Consider the following 19846-nt stretch of genomic DNA (forward strand, 5'->3'; position numbering starts at 1 on the left):
CCTAACACAACACCGTCTGTTACTAGAAACAATTAGACATTCAATTTAGTACACCTACATATTAAACCAACAATCTGATTTTGCCCGTGACTTTGTCTGACTCCCAAAAGAGCTTTCGCACACTGACAAATATAAGTCTATCTCTACTTGAAATTGTATCTTAATCGTTTAACCCGTAGGATGTCTGAATAAAGTTGAATGGTTAGCTAAGCCGTTTTAACATGAAAGCATAACTAATACAATAACATATTTTTGCATTTGTTAACTGTCTTTAAACAGTTGTAATAACTATTTAAAAAAATATTTTCAGCTACGCTTTTGTTTTCTCGTATTACACACTCCAGTAGGCCTTAATTTCCATCCGTAGCCTAAAGGCGCAATAAATATTAACCCCAGACAAGTCTCTGAATATTCATTGTGAGATCAACATTTGTATTATGTATTCGGTTTCCGCTAAATCTAGAAATCCTGAATATCTTATGTTATACGTAAATATTTGTTCTACTAAAGGTAGCGTATAGTTACAAGATTCAACCTGCGATGACAAACTAATTTTTACCCGATTGCTAAAGGAGCGTTATCGTTTGTGCTTATAGGATAAGCCGATGGTATTTAGAATTTTTGTTATTTTGTTTTTGACTCCATAGCAATATTAATTTAGAGATACATAACTGATACTTAATAACCTCCCTTTATGGAATCCGACAGAAATATAAGTATCTATTCTTGATAAGAAATATCAGAACAGTCTCTTTTAACATGTAACCCAAGCTTTCATTAAGATTGGTTCCGTGCGCCCTCACGCACCTGCACCACTGATAACCAAAATCTGTTTCTCTGTAGTGACTCGCGCGATTGGTTCCTTCTATAAATAACATGATAAATCTTACCTGGAGGCCATTCCTGTCCATACACGAAGATCTCGGACCTGGCGATATCCACTCGGTTCCATGTCAGCGCCAAGGATAGCTGTTCGCTTGGAGACAGGTGCTGTGCCCTGAAGAGTGCTGTCAGAATGACCTGGTCCAACTCCTGGACCTCGCCGCCTTCCGCGCGTTCTTGGATTCTGAACACCGTGATCTGAGAAAGATATATTTAATTAAAAAGGAGAACAGATTATTATTATTGAAGTCACATAGGTATTTGATTAGAAGGAAGGAAATATTATTGGTGACAAAATAATATTATCTTTGTTGTATCAGTCAGTAATGTAATATAATACTTTGTAAATGTAGAAATATTTTTCTTATTTTAGGAATAGGGATCCAAACGAGGATGGTGTTGTTGAATGCTTAATCATGATAATTTAAATTAGAATTGAATTGCTCATAACGAAAACTTTAAAAATATTGTTCTTCTGTGGGGTAGCTTTGTAACAATAATGGTGTCCACGGCCGATTTCCACGGCGGTTGTTCTCATGTAAGGAGATCAACCAGCTGCGCAGGACATATTATAGTGCACGAGCATTTGCGCAGATACATGTGCACTCCCTATTCCTTCACTCTCATAACCCGATGGGATGGCAATCCGACCGGAAAGAGATTAGGCGCAGGACCGACATTTACGTGCTCTCCGATGCACGGGTGAATCAATCACCAACTTCCAGACTACGGGCTGCTTTGTGAAAGCTTAAGAAAACCCACAAAGCGATTTCGTCCCGACCCGGGAATCGAACCCGAGACCTCGAGCACAGCAGCCGCGCTTGCGACCTCTAGACCAACGAGGCAACAATAACCAAAAGGTTACAGTTGTTTCGTGAAATCATTCTTAGCAATCAAAATCCACAATTCATTATGAAAAGGGCAATTTCAATATACCGCCCAACTTAACGCTTAATTGTGTTCACCTATTTAGTTGAATACCTTTTCAATTACCGAACAAAAAAAAACGGAAAGGTCAACAACCCCTAAATAATTTTAACACCGTGATAAGCAAGCTATTTTAATGGTTTTCTTACCTTCTAAACGCAAGGAATTCGACACGAAGCTCAAAATTATTTTGTTTACAAAGGGTTACTTAGGTCGGTCATTGACCTTTAGAAAATGCCTATTTACTTAGGCGGTGGCTGTCTTTAAGAAATTGATACAAATTAAGTCGTCCCTTTCAGTTTGTTCGTGTAGTAGATCTTTATTGTTTGGGGGAGGTAGTGGAAGAGAATTGAGTCGTATTAACTAAAGGTTTGAAAGCTGAAAGAAGATATGTGCATATAGTTTAATTGATTGTTGGTCTGGTAAAGCATACCTTAAATTCAAATAATTTTATGATTATAAAGAGAAGCGCAATAAAAAATAAAATACAAGCGCAAAAAGAAAAACATGGCCGACAATATTTTAGTAGGAACATAGAATAGTTTAATTTGCCTAATGGAAAATTAAATATTTGTTGTTACTTTTTACTGGAATTTTAATTTAATTCGGGCACAAAAAATATAAATTACTTACAGTATCTCTAATCTTGTAGACGAGTATATATCCATTGTGAACTTTAGAATAATACATCATTTTTGATAAGTTTTATTTCGAAATGATATCAAATAATATTAAAGAAATGCTTAAATAACAACTAAATCGACAATTATTTGCACCTAACGCCGTACATTTTAATTCATCACAAGCTATTCTAATTCTAATTTTAAATATGTAGCTTTTTTATTGACTTTATTCAGAATTTTGTTGCCAGTACCTCATACTTTTTTTTAAACGCGTAGATATTCTCGTTACTCACACCGCTGAATTTAACTCTAAACTATAACCCAATTTGAAATTGGAATTGGAGACTCAAACGAGACCCATTACCAAATTGTTCATTATTTGTAACAAACCTATTTAGTTGCCAAGTATAATCAGATTTTAGAAAATTGGAGCGAAAATTGCCAAATTTCTTTTAAGAATTCAAGGTTATTCGAGGGGCAAAGGAAGTAGACTAGACTGATATAATTAATGTAAAAATGGATTTATTCTTTTAACACTTTATTCTTTAAGTTTAATTAGGGCACTGATAATTTTGATTAAATGTTTTTTAACTTCTGCCAGCAGCTTGTGAAATACTGTTGTAAAAAATGTATTCTACAACGTACTCGTTATAATACTTGTGATGTTGTGGACTTACACGTTCTTTTTGCAAGCAATAGTACTTAGTTGAATATTTTATAACAAAGCTTGGCGGGCGAGGCTGGGAATGTTTAAAATAAGATGGCTCCTTTGTTTCACACTAAAGAAAAATATTATGGCGGATGAAGTATAAGGTTATATGCTTATAAAAAACAGTTTAAAATACGTTCTACAAAAAAGCATACTAACTAATAACTTTGTGAAAAAGCGTAGCTAGGGATTTGCTTAGCTGGATGATGACTTTTTTTCGAATTCTATTCAGATTTCAAAATGTTAAAATTATTTTAAAGTTGAATTAGGTTCTTTTCAGCACGTTTTTCGCTTAATTATTTCATTTTTACGAAATATTTTATCAAACAGAGATTAAAAATAGTAATAAAGAAACCTTTTTTATTTCAATAAAAACGTATCAAATTTAAAAATAGGAACCAAACTATTCAGGGCTGTGTTGCCACAAAATTAATTGTTTCCACGAATTGTTACCGCAGTTCAAAGAGTTATCTAATGGATGGCCAGGTATACGTTTTCAAATTGTTATTTAGCACGGAATAAAATACCTGAAACCTTTCTGTGTTCACTGTATTATGGAGAGCTGGTTTAATAATTCAGAAAGCTAGAATTTGTAATGCTAGAATGGAAATATAAAATAAAAAATATTATTTATTCATACAATACCTTTTACTACATTACAGTTTTTAACCGACTTCCCAAAAAGTAGGAGGCTCTCAATTCGACTGTTTTAAGTATGGTATATTTTTAAACGTAGACATAAAAAAGAAAAATCACTAAAAAACAAAACAAGTATAAGAACAAGTATTTCTTTTAACATGGTCGAGATAATTAACTTAACGGGGCTTTCTTAGAACTTTTGGAGGAAATTACGCCCGCTACTTCATCAAGTTCAGAAGTTTGACAAAGGTACTTAGGCCACATTAAGGTTAACACGCTTTTGGTATGTCTATGGTAGCGAATTTTCTCTTTGGATAAGTATGAACTGAAGATTTTTTTTCTTATGTGATATGGACCCATCAGATGATGATGGTGTAACCTGAATACAACGGCGATCATAAATAACTTATTATGCCACAATTTGGATACATTTAGAAGTTGTGGTGGTCTAGTGGGTAACGAACTAACCTCTTGAGTATGAGTAAGGGTTCCATTTTTGGTCAGCTAAGTACCAATGTAACTTTACACCAACTGACTGATTTTAATCAGTCACCTTTAGGTGAAGGAAAACATTTCGAGGAACTTGGACTAAGAAATCTGAAATCACTAATTCGCATTGAGCCAGCGTGGTGAATAACGCAGAATCCTTATCTGTGTGAGAGGAGGCCTTTGCTTCGCAGTGGGAGAAAAAATGAAATAACCTCTATCTAGACATTTACATTGATGCATTACGAAACGTTTAGGCAAATTCAACAATGAAAGAAAACAAACATAATTTTCTTTACCCCTTTGATGCGAGCCCATTCGATTCAATACGAATGAATATTCAAAGAACAAGGACAATCAATAGATACTTGCTGTTTAACTGACTGAAGAAAAAATACTCGTCTAGACGTTGTTTAATTTTGCAAACAGAGCCATGAGCCATGAGCCATGTAAACATGGAGGGCTTAAGCATTGTTCTTAGATGTCACCCTGGTAAGGTTGTAAGAATAAATTATGTATGCTGACAAAGAAGGTTAAACTGTTTTAGATATTGAAATAGGTGTGGGTGTCAATGGAAATGCATGAAGAGATTCGGGGTTTAATGAAATGTATGTAAAATATGATATCGAAGTTTATCGAACTTTTAAAACTTACATAAGATTTGATACAACACGAATCCAATTGGAATAGTAGTTAAAACATTTGCAAGTTCCAAATCTAATATTGCAAACTCGTAGTCACATACGTTATTATGAATGATTTATTAGTAAGCATCTGTTATAATATCTACAATCTACACGAAGGCGTGAATATAGAACTTCAGTGAAGAAGAGCAAACGAACGCTGAAACGATTTTGTAAGTTACTTTAAACTTCTCTCGGTTTGAAAACTCCGTAGGATACTTGATTCAGTAATCTCGACTGTGTTCAAACATAAATGTTTTGTGCAGGTAGCTATGTCTTAGGAAAATATTGTACTTTGCATCTTGTCTGCGAGTCTGTCGTACTGACAGGACTTATAGAAGCTTTCTAGCTCTGTTTCTCTACAACCTTAATATTTGAAGAAAATATGACTGTAACTAGCATCAACAATTCAAGAAGAGGTTGTAAGAAAATTCGAATGAACTTTAACTGGCGATGAGTAGACGGGAACAAAAGACAGATATACATATCCATATAATAGACTGGAACAATATTTTCTCAGGAAATAAAACTAGGTGTATAACCAGTGAGAATGAAAGGTGAGAAGTCCAAGAGAAATGAGTTTAAATGATTAATATTCCTCAAGCAACAACGCGGGCAGAAGCAGACTCAACTGTTACATAAGCATACGAGTATTTATTGCGAGAACGTGTTTAGAACGCGGTGAAAACTTTGTTTCACTTAACCAGCAGTTTACTCGCTTATATTTTACACGTGGTTAAATAATAAAAATGTCTAGCAGCACTAACCTGAGTTTATCTCGTTTGTTTGTCATTTAAAATGAGATTTTACTGAGCGCTTTATTTACAGTCGCAATTACCTAAAATTGCAATTTAAGACCAAAATTGTATAGTGAAAATATTATATGATAGTCTTATCTGTACCTAACCATGGAAAGTTATTAAAAGTTGGGTGTGAGAGTTAATATAATTTAAAGACTAACCCCCTTACTTATAAAATCTCTAATAATCACCTTCTAAGCAACATTTTAACTAATCACTACTTAAAGTTTTAAGTAGTGATTAAATGTTAGTTAAGACATACTTAAGCTATGTTTATAAGTGAGAATTTTCTTAAACAGCCCTTAAGTATTACTTATTATTAATTCACGTTTATAAGTAAGGCTGTATATTAATAGACATCGTGGATTGAAACAGAACTTAAATTGTAAAGAAAAGGCTTCTCAAGTAATTAAATCACAAAAAAGATGCCTTGTTCTACAGTGTAACACGAAAAATAGTTTAACATTCTAACACAAAGGGAAATTTTACAAGTGGCAATAAAAAGTGCAGAGCCAAGAATGTCTCCTTGAGGAACGCCTGCGACTACCAGCGCCCGGGTCGTCCATTAAACGTGCTAACGAGTCGCGTCTATGGATTGAACCGTTTCATTACACGGCATACTGTCTCTGTCGGAGACAATGACATTTTAAAACTAAATTCTTGATAAAAACTATGAGTAACGTTCTCAAACGTTGTTCTAGGAACGAAAACTTTTGATTTAACTTTTGGCTGTTTAAATTTCAGAAGTAATATTGCGCTTCTGGATTTTATAATTAATGTTACGTCCGGCGTTGGTTCCTGAAGTCGTAATTATGCATTTTTATGATGGATCCGTACCTTCGTCATGACCTCGTGAAAGAAATAAAAATGGTTGTCGCACAAAAACTCTTTCGACTTTGTTATATAAACGAATCTCTTCAACTAAGAACTAATTAAGAAGCTGCGAGGTAATAAATATATTTATTAAGGCTATTAATTGCGGTGATCAATCTTTTATTGCAGTTATTAGATAAGTCATTAGGTTGCCATGTGTTGATCAATCATATTTTTTTCTATTAACAATCGTTTCCATTGGCGTGAACACACATTTAATTAATAAAAAAAAATGCATATTCGAGATAAGATTATTTTTAAAAATCCTGCTTCAATAAGATTAACATCAGTAGGACAAATTGAAAAGACCAGACTTTGTACGTAAAATCCATAACTAAAACGCCATTTTTATGTTTTTCGAAAAAAGGAATTATTCATAACAAGAGCCTTGTCGCTGGAAATTGGAACGTCAACCCGGGGCAAGGTTTACTTATGAAGGAGCACGGTGGCAATTTTTCTTAGCCATATTATTGTACCCAGATGCATTTGACTTGAATACCACAGTTATTTCAAGCCATTTTTGAATAGTCATTCAGTAGCCTCTACACTTTTGAAATGGTTTAACGAAAACACATTCTTCATTTTGGACCTCAAAAAATATATGAAGAAAGTAAACACCGAAAAATGTCGCAGTAAATTCTGCAAAATAAATCTGAAATTAATATTACATACGCAATGTAAACTCAGGTGAACTGTAAAAGCATATTTACCTACGTTATATGAAAAAGATATTGAGCACAGTGCATTTTAAATTGAAAACGCAATATTTCTGTGAAGATATTATAAAGGGTGATTTTTTTGCTGGTATCTTTTTGGCAACACTGTTTTTGGTAGATCACGCGTGAATCGTGTCTTGTGTCATTGTGAAACTTGTTCAGTATGGTCTATAATTTAACCATGAATCAACTTACGAACGAACAGCGCTTGCAAATTATTGAATTTTACTATCAAAGACGACAATGGCCGAAACGTTACTGTGAATGGCGGGCGTTACCGTGTGATGATTGGCGATTTTTTTTTGCCCAAAATGGAAGAATTGGACATGCCTGACATGTGGTACCAACAAGACGGTGCCACATGCCACACGGCACGCGAAACAATGGCCTAATTGAGAGCAGGCTTCGGTGAACAGTTTAACTCAAGTTTTGGGCTCGTCAATTGGCCGCCTAGATCGTGTGATCTAACGCCTTTGGACTATTTCTTGTGGAGCCAGCAACAATTGACGCACTGGGAGCCAATATTGAAGCATTTATTCGTAATATACCGGCTGATATGTTGGAGAGAGTGCCGAAATTGGGCCTTGCGAATGGGCCATCTAAACCGGAGCCGCGGCCAGCATTTGCATGAAATCATCTTAAAACATTAAATTATATTGATCGTTCCATCGATTCCAATAAAGATTTCATCAAATTTTTCAAGTTTTTTGTGCTTTTTTTGAAAATCAAATCCTATACCTCTTAAAAAATCACCCGTTATAAAGTAGATTATTAAAATTAATTATTTTCGTTTGCATTTGATTAAGGATTCTGTTTGATACTTAAATATAATTTTATCCGTAAAGCAGTTCCAGAAATATTAAATAATGAGGAGAGGAGTATTATTGGATTAAATTATATCCCTTAATACTATTATATATACTATTAATTAGTACCTCAAAAAGTTTTCTTTGTATTTATTACTAGCCGTTTTCCTGCAGTTTCACCCGCGTTCCGTAGGAACTATACTGCCCGTACTCGGATAAAATATAGCCTATATTCACGGGGGATAATGTAGCTTCCCAACAGTGAATGATTTGGTGAAGTAGTTTCGGAGTGTATTCACGTCAAACAAACAATCAAAACTTTCCTCTTTATAATATTAGTGTAGATGAGTTTTGTTAAAATTTCCAGGTCCATTCCCATTACTATAGCTTATTCAATATTTAGGAAAGGCTAATGGTTTCTGAATGTCTTCAGTGTTAGGAACAACAACAACAGCTATATTTGTATTGATGATGGACAGACAACGGCATTATTTGGAAATTGTAGTTTTATAGCTTACATATCAGAATATTGAGAATGTACAACTGAATTTAAACATAAAACATAAAAATATCTTTATGTAAGATAGGACTTTATTAATGTTCCTTTCTTTTCTCATAGAAGTATGGTTACTCATCATTAGTACTGAAGAAAAATACTAAGACAATATGGAATCCGACTAACAAAAAGAATAACTGTAACTAGTATGAACTAAACGCCATCACCATCACCATCACTAATCACCATCAAAAACATTAACTATTCCATGAGCGCATCCTACCAAATAATGGATTTCCCTTGCCTTCATATAAAGCGGTTCATCAATGTCTAATTACCAGCCATGGGCGGACCTGATTACCGACATAATAACATGACAACACCCCATCATTTTACCGTAATGGACAGCGGGGATACCGATGTTATTCGTGTAAAAATAGGGGAAAATATATAAGATTACTTCAAATGTGATTTGGACACGGGCAATCAAACAGAACTGAGTTTCTCTGAAAACAAAGTTTTATTGTTTAATTCACATTACACTATGATACACACGAAATAAAAGTACTTAAAATTTAATTTTACCTACCTGAAAACAAAGAAACGACATTTAATGTTTGTATATCAATGTGTTTCTAAATTACTCACTAATTACGAGGAATATCGGACGTTTTTTAATTTTAGGTTATCCTTTCCATAGATTATAAAACGGCGGCATAGATTATAAAGCGTCTGTGACAATTTAAATATAAAAAGAAAATTATATTTTTCTTTACATCTCCCCTCCTAGAGAAGATGAAACAATAATCATCCAATGCAGACAGGGGCTGGTGTTAGCTTCGAGATATGGAAAAAGTTTGACTCTGATTTCTTATGGCCAGTGTTTATCTTGTAAATTGAGTTTGATATTTTTTCTATGATTTTGTAGGGTCCGAGTCGCAATTCATCGAGCTTCTTCCTATTCAATTTGTTTCCATTTTCTACAAAAACAGTATCACCAACTTTGAATTCTATATGTCTTCGGTTTTTATCGTAAATTGTCTTGTTGTAATTATGTGATCTGATTGTATTTTCCAAAGCAGTTTTCCTGGCCTGGATTAAATCATACTCGGTCTTCTTCAATTTCAGCTCATTTGGCAAAATCGTAACATCTGTGCCGTAAAGTAGGTACTTTGGAGCATATCCAGTAACAGTGTGCTCCGTTTCATTGTATTTTTTTACACAGTTGTGTGCTATAGTTGTCCATGCTGTTTTTGTCTCGTGTTCGTTTACCTGGCATCTGATTTTATTGACCAATGTTTGGTTTAGTCTCTCGTTTAAACCATTTGAGAAAGGAGAGTTTACCGCCGTAAAAATTATTGGAATATTCTTATCATCCAAATATTTTTTGAATTCCTTAGAATTGATACCTGGGTATTGGTCTGAGAGCATCAATTCAATGTCTTCAGTTTCTGCACAGTTTCTTATCAGTTTAATGAAATCATTTGCATTTTGTGTACTTGATGTCAAAATAAATGCATACCTAGTGAAATGATCTGTTAGCAGATGTAAATATCTCTTTGTTGATCTGGAACCTCCGAAACCTCCAATGGTATCAATAGAGCATATCTGAAAGGGTCTTGTGGCGGGGCCCAAGTGGGACATCAATCCATATTTGTTTTGTCCCCTTGATTTATTCTTTAAACATATTATACAACTCTCACAGATTATTCTAATGTTTTTTGTCATGTTTTCTGCTGTATACACTGAGCTAATCATTCTTTGCATCTGTTTAATTCCTATGTGACCTAGATTTGTATGTACATTCTTCATAAATTCTATGCTGAATTCCTCTGATATAACAATTTTTTCCTTTTTCTGTACTTTCTTATAGTAAACATTGTTTTTTGTTATTAACTTCTCTTTTCTGCACTGTATATATTCATTTCTCAGCTGATCTTTCATGATATCTTCTAGTGTTATTGTGTTGACTACTTTTAACTGTTCCTCTAGGTTTTCATTTGGTTCAAGGACTGGGTTCCTGCTCAGGCAATCAGCTTCAACATTGTATCTTCCAGGAGAATATTTAATTTGGAAATCATATTGTGACAAATAGTATGTTAGATCGCCTAATTCTTCATCTGTTCTGGACTTTATGTTCATATTCTCCAATGGCTTGTGATCTGAAAAAACAGTAAATTTCCTACCAATTAACAGATGCTGCCAATACTTTACACATTCTTTTATTGCCAGGCATTCCAGATATATGGCTTTCTTCCTTTTTTGTACTTCATTCAATTTCTTTGAAAAATATGCTACCGGTTTTTCTTCATTGTTTTCTTGTGGCTGTTTTAGGACTGCTCCTACTCCTAATATACTAGCATCCGTGTATATGTGTATGGGTAGGTTTGGGTCAAAATTGTTAATATTGGTTGAGAACATAATATTTGTTTCATTAAATCAAATGACTCTTGGCATGCTTTAGTCCAGTTAAAGTTTTGTCCTTTTCTCAATAGGTTATGCAATGGTTCCAGTTTTATTGCTATATTTGGCACATACTTATGATAAAAGTTTATTTTCCCAGGAATTGTCTCACATTTTTTGTGTTTTTGGAGTCGGGAAATTTTTTATCGATATTAAATTGTCTTTCAGCGGCCTCACTGAATTATTCTGTATTACATGACCCAAGTATTTAACTGTGTCTGCTGCCAATGTGCATTTAGAGAATTTTAGTTTTAGACCTTCGCTTTTAATTGCTTGAAATAGTTGTTTCAGATGTCCGATATGATCAGAGAATGATTTTGAGAATAACAAAATGTCATCAATGAAACATACTGCGAACTCTCCAAGCCTGTGCTTCCTTATTATGTTACACATTATTCTCTGGAATATAGCTGGGGAGGTTTTCAAGCCAAACGGCAAACATGTCCATTGGTAGTGACCCTCTTGTGTCACAAATGCAGTTTTGTGTCTGTCTGTGACACGTAAAGGTATTGACCAAAATGCTGAGTTTAGGTCCAATGTTGAGAAAAACTTGCAATCTCTTGTTTTTACTATTAGGTCCTCAATAAGAGGGAATGGCTGTGATTGAGGTACAACAATTTTATTTAAGTCTCGAAAATCGATACACAATCTTGACCTTTTATTTTCATCTCTTTTATAAGCTAATGTGACTGGTGCTGCAAATGGGCTATATGATTCTTCTATTATATTTTTTTCCAATAATTTTGCTATCTGGTTTTCAATCTCCTTCTTGTCTTCCATTGTGCAACGATATGGCCTTTTACTGCAATATTTTTCTACTAGTAGATCAATGTGTGCTTCATAACCTGTTACCTGTCCTATGTCGTATTTGTCCTTTGCAAACACAGATTTATTATTCGATATTAATTCATCAATCACTGCCTGTTTTTGACAGTCTAGATGATTTATAGAAATTTGAAAGTTTTCTTCGCTGAAGTCTTCATTGAAGTTTACTAGATTATTAGAGTGTATTTCCTTAGAATCCACATCCGTTTTATTTGTTTCCTTAGAAACTATTTCACTTCTATGAATAGGTATTTTCTGACTAATTTCCAAGTTTTCGTTTTGAACTAGGTAAAACTCTTTTATACAATCTAGTCCCACTAAAAAATCGTAATCGAAATTTTCTTTGTCTATTACAAAGACATTAATTTTTTCCACATTAAAATGGATACATCAAGTGTAATTATGCCAATTGCCTTTTTAACGCCATTAATCGTTTTTAAATTAGTATTGTTGAAATGACTGGTTTCCTTGTTATTTATCTTTAACAATCTTGAATTTATCAATGAGACATTAGACCCTGAGTCATATATCCCAAAAACTTCAACATTTTTATTAAGTACCAATTTTACTTTGATCAATGGCGGCACTATTAGTTTTTTTGGTCTTCACACTGCAATTCACATTCCAATTCAGAATTGTTGATGAGCTTTATTTGCTTTTGTCCTTTTCAGTATTTATTTTCTCTTTAAACCAACAGGAATCTTCTGAATGATAGCGTACACCTTTCTTTAGTTTTTCACAGATACTACATTTTTCTCTAGTCATTTTAGTGTCCTCTTTTTTTTTTATAAATTTTTTCTTTGCAACCAAATGTTCTAGTCTGCCGAGTTCATTAAATAAATTTTTGGTGTGTACAATTTCTTCCTTGTTAATTCTGTCTGTTATAAAATCTGGTAAGCCGGCAGCGATTATATCAATTAGGGTACCTTCATCCATTGTTTTTCTCACTTCCAGTAAAAGTCTTTCTTTTTTGACTGCATATTCTAATAAAGATCCTGCTTGATACTTGAAAGATAAAGCATACTTGCTAGTAGCCCAACCTTTATTGGCATATGTTTGCAATAAATCTGATTTCCATTCTGACCACTCGGAATGTAAAGTAAGCTTCATCATCATGGAAGAATACCAATCAGTGCATGACTTTTCTAGAAATAGTCTAAATATTTCAATTTTCTGTTCCTCTTTTACAATATCGAACCTTGCACATTCTTTCTCAAATACTTCCATCCACTGATATGCACTTGAATTTTTTCCATCAAATTTTTCAATTACAAACCTTTCTGCTAACTTTTTTATACTTTGGTTTTCTTTGTTTTGTTGACTTTCAATTATTTTTTCCAAAACCTTCATTATAGAGTCTTCTGAACATTTTTTATTAGCAAAAGCCAATTGTTCTTGGGTAGTTTCCTCTAGGAATTGGTCCTGAAAAATCATATTGCCATCCTCATCCACATATGTTTGTAATATGTCCTCTGTCGTTTTAATCCAAACACTTCTAGTTTGATATCTTTTTTTCAATGTATTTTTCACTGTAACGAAGGTTTTCGAGGTTTGGATATGTTTGTGAAGTGATACTGTTTGATACTCTTCAGGCATAAGAAAAACTTTGTCATCTTGTGTGGCAATTGAGGTTATGGCGATATAGTTTGACTTTCCGTCTACTGCTGGTTTTATTTGAAACGTAAACTTCAATTTTTCCATTTTCTGACAATAAATGTCGTTTTATAAGATTACTTCAAATGTGATTTGGACACGGGCAATCAAACAGAACTGAGTTTCTCTGAAAACAAAGTTTTATTGTTTAATTCACATTACACTATGATACACACGAAATAAAAGTACTTAAAATTTAATTTTACCTACCTGAAAACAAAGAAACGACATTTAATGTTTGTATATCAATGTGTTTCTAAATTACTCACTAATTACGAGGAATATCGGACGTTTTTTAATTTTAGGTTATCCTTTCCATAGATTATAAAACGGCGGCATAGATTATAAAGCGTCTGTGACAATTTAAATATAAAAAGAAAATTATATTTTTATTTACAAATATTTAACGATTCATAGGCTTGCGTCATGAAAAATTTGACGGGCGGCCCAGTCCCAAAAAATATTTCTTATCGTGACAGTAATTTTGAGGTTGGTGCGTTCCAAGCAGACCAAAAAACAAACTCTTCACTTTTGACTAGATTAGACTTAACCAGCTAACTATAGATACAACAAAAAAATAAATTAAGTAATAGACAGCTGCGTTGCTGGGAAGTTTGTTCTTCACCGCTTCTTCTTTCCAGCCATAACACTAGGAAGTGGTGAAAGGGGGCGTTTTAGGTGTACTGTTCTTTTGTATTATTGACCTACAAAAGACTACTTTCAATAAACGATTTTGACTTTGATAGCCTGAAAACTAATGGTGATACAAATCTATACCTACTGAAAGATTGCCTTAACATTCATGAATGCCATACAAAAGCATTGGAGGCGGAAATAACTGATGATTGATGAACTTCATCGGTAGACCCGTAATGATATAGATAGATAATGATCATGAATAATTTATTAGTTGCATTTACAGCTATAAATGTATTTCTGATAATGTGATAAATACGGGACTATTGTGTGGAGGTAGCCTAATAATGCGACATTAGTGAATTCTAAAGAAACATTAAATTATCACATATTGTGCTATCTTAGTAATGTTATGGTTATAAAATACTAGCTTCCACCAGAGTTTACACCAACGCTTAGAGCTACTTGAGATTAGTAACCTATACCTTGCCTCCATAAATATGCTTTCCTAAAAATAAACAATTATTTCAAATCGACCCAGTAGTTTGTGAAATAAGCACGTTCAAACAAACTCTTTTGCTTTATATTATTAGTATAGAATTCACTACATAAAATGTATGATTAGTGTTTACCTATGTATGTATCCATGTACACCGAGATACCTAGGAAGGTACCCACATTGATGAGACTGATCTTAAAAGGCTACGTAAGGAACATAATAATAAGGCCGGATCCTCCTTTTGCCTTTGCGATGTACCTAATACGTAAGGGAAGGGTCGCCTATTATTAACGTGGATCAAACTGAAATTAACTAATCACAATAAGCATCCCATTTGAAATGAAATATATATCCTGGATTATAATTGTTAGGCTATATAGTCCAAGGTTTTGTCGGAAATCATTCTTGCTTCTTGCTTAATTATTTGTTACAAAATCTTTGTTAACGTGATAAGTCCCTCTGACGCAGAACAATTTACTGTTGGGCAAACAAAAGTTCGGTCCGTAGTTCACAAACTCGCGACTCATAATCGCATGCGTTAATTGCTGAGTAATTTAGTAATTAACTATTAACCAGGGTTTATATGTATATGTATAGTATTCATATAACATGAAGACTATTAAATGCTCAGATTTCTGAAATTAGTGGTACATACCAGACTGCAAGTATGTATTACTACGACTAATTATATTATTTACTTATGATCGCCTCGGCCTACGATGGTCAGATTAACATTTTTATAGCTCTTAAGTATTTAGGTACGAAGAATTCTACAATATGAATCCTTTTTAGCCTCCACCTCAAAAGTGCTCTAAATACGCCTAAAAGAGTAACCAAAACGATAATCATATTATCCGTCCCATCTCCATTATCATGCCGAAGTTCACATGACGTTAAAACCAAAAGGTAAAAAGCAAGGATTTGCTTTTAATACGAATGTTCCCAATATCTGGACATTGTTCTTTGATATTCCTTTTATAAGTTCTTAAATTGATATCAAAAAGGGTTCAGCATGTTCGTTAGACGTTACTCTTGAAATGAAAGATGAATATTAAATATTCATGAACTTGCAAGATGTAAATCGCTTAGAATGAGTAAGTGTTTTAAAAGCATTAGTTTAAAGTACCTACGAGTTTTCGCTTTTCATTGAAATCTTTATGGATTTAAAGGTAGGTAAGTATTTGCTATAAATCTTTTGATAATGTGATAAAAATAAAGAAATTATTAAAAATATATAATGCCAACGAAATTATAGGTGATGTTTAAACACACGACAGACAAATACACCGATGTTAGCGCTGAAATAAGTAATTAGATGCACTAAAACGATTACTTTACAATGGGTACTTCTTTCTTCCCAGTATCTACAGATATTACACCCTTGTCAAACTCAACTTACCAGGTTTTTCTTCCTGGTACACTGCAGCAGTTCTCCGTACAAGAGCTCTGCTTGCTGCAGGCCCACCTCGAAGGTCTTCTGTATGGTGCTGATGAGGTAGTCGCGCATAGACTCCAGGACTGTCTGCTCGCCTGTCTCTGATGCATACCTGTAGATAGAGTAGCTTTGATATTGGCTGTATGTGTGAAGGCTAGTTTATGATGATCCGATGATGATCCGCATCCAGTAGGTTTAACTTCGCGTAGGTAGGTAGGTACATGTTCAACCACACACACAAATCTGCTGTATAATATTAGTTCAGATTTTCTGCAGGTTTTGGGACAAATCGATTAGTCAACGAATAGGTTAAATGCATCAAAATTGTGATTTGTTTCGCCACTGAGACATACATTTACAATATAACATTTACAATATATGTCTCAGTGGCTATTCAATTTAGATACGATCTTGCATAGCACTAAGAGTACGTAGAATGAATCGGTGTTGCTCTATCCCTCATTTACAAAAGCTTAATCCATGGATTCTCCTTCTATTAACTAAGGTATCTAATTAATTTTTATCAAACTTTGAAATCTCCTCATTAAAATTTTCATTTACTTTACTAATAATATGTAAATATTTGCAGTGGTACTTGAGTCTGTATGTAAACACCAACAAAGCGTGTCTGAAGGGCGACCCTAAGTTAAGCAGTTGTTGACATTTTCGTCTTAGGGAGGCCCCTATCCCTACTTCGTGGAAATGGAGATCTGTGCAAGATATGTAGGCATGTTTAAACGTCTTATGAAGGTACTATATAATACGCTTAATAGGGTCAAAATCAAGGGTTGACTTGCTTACGTGTCATCATTTTGGAAAATCACCGAAGCAGTAATTTTAATAGGATGATCAATATTTTGATTCAATTTAAATCCTTTGTGTTCCAAAATTCAGTACGCTAAGTCTAAATACCCAACACGGCAGCTCAATTGCTGCAAAAATCCTGAGAGCTCCATGTGGCCATTACCAGTTAGTGATAAGGTAATATGTACCTTAACACCAACTCCATAAAGTTCAATACTTACTTATGAACAAAAGCAATAAGATCTGCCGCTCTCCCACTGCCATCGCATACGACGACCGGCACCGGAGGCGTGTCAGTCACGTATTCCAGCACCGCACGCACTGTGTTCGTGCCTCCTTCTATCACCAAGCAGACCACCGGAGTTGAAGAGTGTGTGTCTGTAACAATGATACCGTGTAAGTTTGAAGCATTGAAGAGTCACGGGATTGTTTGAAAGAGTGAGCCCTGGATCTTTTTTTCATTGTAATCAACATAATATAATGATGGATACAAATATTTATCAAATTAAAAAAATGGTTAAAAAACACTTTGACCTCAATATCTAATGTGCTTTCATAGTTTTAATGCATTCTTGAAGTTTGGAAGGTTAGAGAAAGTACTAAGCTCGATTTCAGACCTTCTTTTTTCTTTTGACTAGCATAATTAGACAGGCCTCTAATTTATATCTAAAATAATGATTAAAACTTATGCTTGTGAGGTTAATTACTCGTTTTTCAAAGATTTTTGAAAGTTTTAACTTCAAAGTTTAAGACATGTCTCTTAATTACTTCAATGGTTTCAGTATTTGAAAGTTATAATTAATCTTCAAAGCGAAAGTTTTTGAAATATAGGCATCACAAATTCAGATACTGCGTGCGATAGAACAAGATTTAAGTGACTGATGCTTTTTTAAATACTTAAGTTAGTACCAACTCTTTATGAACTGAAATAAATGGATCTTTTTTAAAATTTTGACTAATTTGCAGAAAAAAAACTAGTTGCTTTTAGTATTTATTTATGTCTTTAAAAAACACCTTATACTATCTTTACAGAATCATTATTTAATTGGTATGTAAGGATATCATAAGATGTAAGCATTTTGTCATAATAGAACTTTCTGCGCGAAGCAAATTCAGCGATAGCGGAATGGAGAAAAAATAATAATGTTTTCGGTATCGACATATGTCAAAGATATGTTACAATTTGCGAGCGTTAGAAGACTTTTATATTCTTTATATACTAATATCATAAAGCTGAAGAGTTTGCTTGTTCGCTAGTCTCAGGAGCTACTGGGCCGATTTGAAAAATTCTTTCAGCACCTAAATCGAGGAAGACTATACGTAGTTTTTTTAACCGGATGCGCGGAGTAGTAGGTACCATCAGGAAGCCTGTGTAACCGCGGGAAACAGCTAGTTAGTTAGAATAGAATAGTATAGGTCCTTATTTGCTTAGAATGCAGGTAAAGGATGGTATTACTACAAAATATTGTAGTAATACCATCCTTTTTCGTATGTACCTGCCTTTTTTGTATGTAATACCATCCTATTGGATGGTATTACATCAGGTTAATAAATGACAATGCTTCGAGTTCCCTCGAGTGAACATTTAACTAGCTCAGCAAACCTTTATCTCCACCTTCAAAAATTACGATAATAAAAACCCACAATGAAACCTTACTCGCTATCCTTCTTACCAAAACACTTGAAGAAAATTCTTATTCATTCAAAAGCCGTATAAATTACATAAAAAACTTTACTGCTGCTAATAAAAGCTCACTTTGACAATAAAACCTAGTACAGGTGATGTTTTAGTTTTATTGGATTTAGTTTAGCAGTTTCGAGTGTCATCTTTGGTACCTATTGATTGTGAGTTTTAGAATTTTTATTCGGACCCTTCCTTCTACTACAAATACATGACGAAATGTTAAAAATAGTTTTAATTGAAAGTATCAGAAAATAACGTCTCATTAATGTATAAATTCTAAAAAACTTTTATTTTACTTGAAAAATTTTCGTATCTTTCCCTAGCTCCATCACCAACTACTTATATATGTCGGCAAAATAATTACCTAGGTATATCTTAAACTCCATATGGAAAGTATTAACTAAGAGACACTTTACCATGTATTCTTGGTACATATTGACTTATTATTTTTATACTTCAAACAGAACACGACATGCAGCAACAATGATCCCACACTAATCATTTCAGCTAGAATACATAATAACGTTTCGGCTAACATAACATAAACATTTAACCGGATCAAACCGGACCGCAATCCTCAAACCACTAGCATTATGATGCATCATAGCCAGCAATCGCATCAGTAATACAGGGTGTCCTAATTCGTGCATTCGTGTCGCGGTTGCTGACCGCGTCCGGTGACACGTTGTGGCTTCGTACGAGAACACCATGTGTGAATAGGGATTATTTCGTAGGTACTGGCTTTAGCACACGGTTTTGCCTATGTCACTAGGGAACTAAAGTTGTATATTATGAGCTATAAATACATATACATATAGCCTGCCAAGTATCCTCAAAATTTATACAAAAAATGTTTTTTTTTTTTTGTAACAATAAAAACGCAATCCCTGAACCACTAGAATTATGATGCATCAGTAATACAGGGTGTCCTAATTCGTGCATTCGTGTCGTGGTTGCTAACCGCGTCCGGTGACACGTTGTGGCTTCGTACGAGAACACCATGTGTGAATAGGGATTATTTCGTGTTGGCTTTAGTACGCGGTTTCACTCGCGTCCCTTGGTGTCTACTAAATAATATAAAATGACATCGAAAATGCCTATGTGTTATTCCGATATGTAAGCTGTATTACTGTCAAGTTTCATTAAAATGTTCAATAGTATTTGTGAAAGACGAACAAAGATCCTTATTTTAGTGATTGGGCTCATG

The 19846-nt window shown here is 34.0% G+C and overlaps 1 protein-coding gene and 1 long non-coding RNA gene across 2 annotated transcripts in view; both read right to left on the reverse strand.

The window, feature by feature from the left end:
* Trpm (Transient receptor potential cation channel, subfamily M) overlaps positions 1–19846 on the reverse strand; it is a 234964-nt gene that overhangs the window by 32367 nt on the left and 182751 nt on the right. Inside the window, 3 exon segments of the mRNA XM_064038311.1 lie at positions 891–1080; positions 16116–16263; positions 17177–17333. Coding sequence (XP_063894381.1) covers positions 891–1080; positions 16116–16263; positions 17177–17333 — 495 coding nt within the window.
* Positions 12693–13927, reverse strand: LOC135117868 (uncharacterized). The gene is made up of 2 exons (XR_010277211.1): positions 13792–13927; positions 12693–13708 (listed from the first exon to the last, which is right to left on the reverse strand). It is a non-coding gene; the product is annotated as an uncharacterized LOC135117868 (long non-coding RNA).

The sequence above is a fragment of the Helicoverpa armigera genome, chromosome 15, assembly GCF_030705265.1.
Source record: "Helicoverpa armigera isolate CAAS_96S chromosome 15, ASM3070526v1, whole genome shotgun sequence".
Taxonomy (NCBI): domain Eukaryota; kingdom Metazoa; phylum Arthropoda; class Insecta; order Lepidoptera; family Noctuidae; genus Helicoverpa; species Helicoverpa armigera.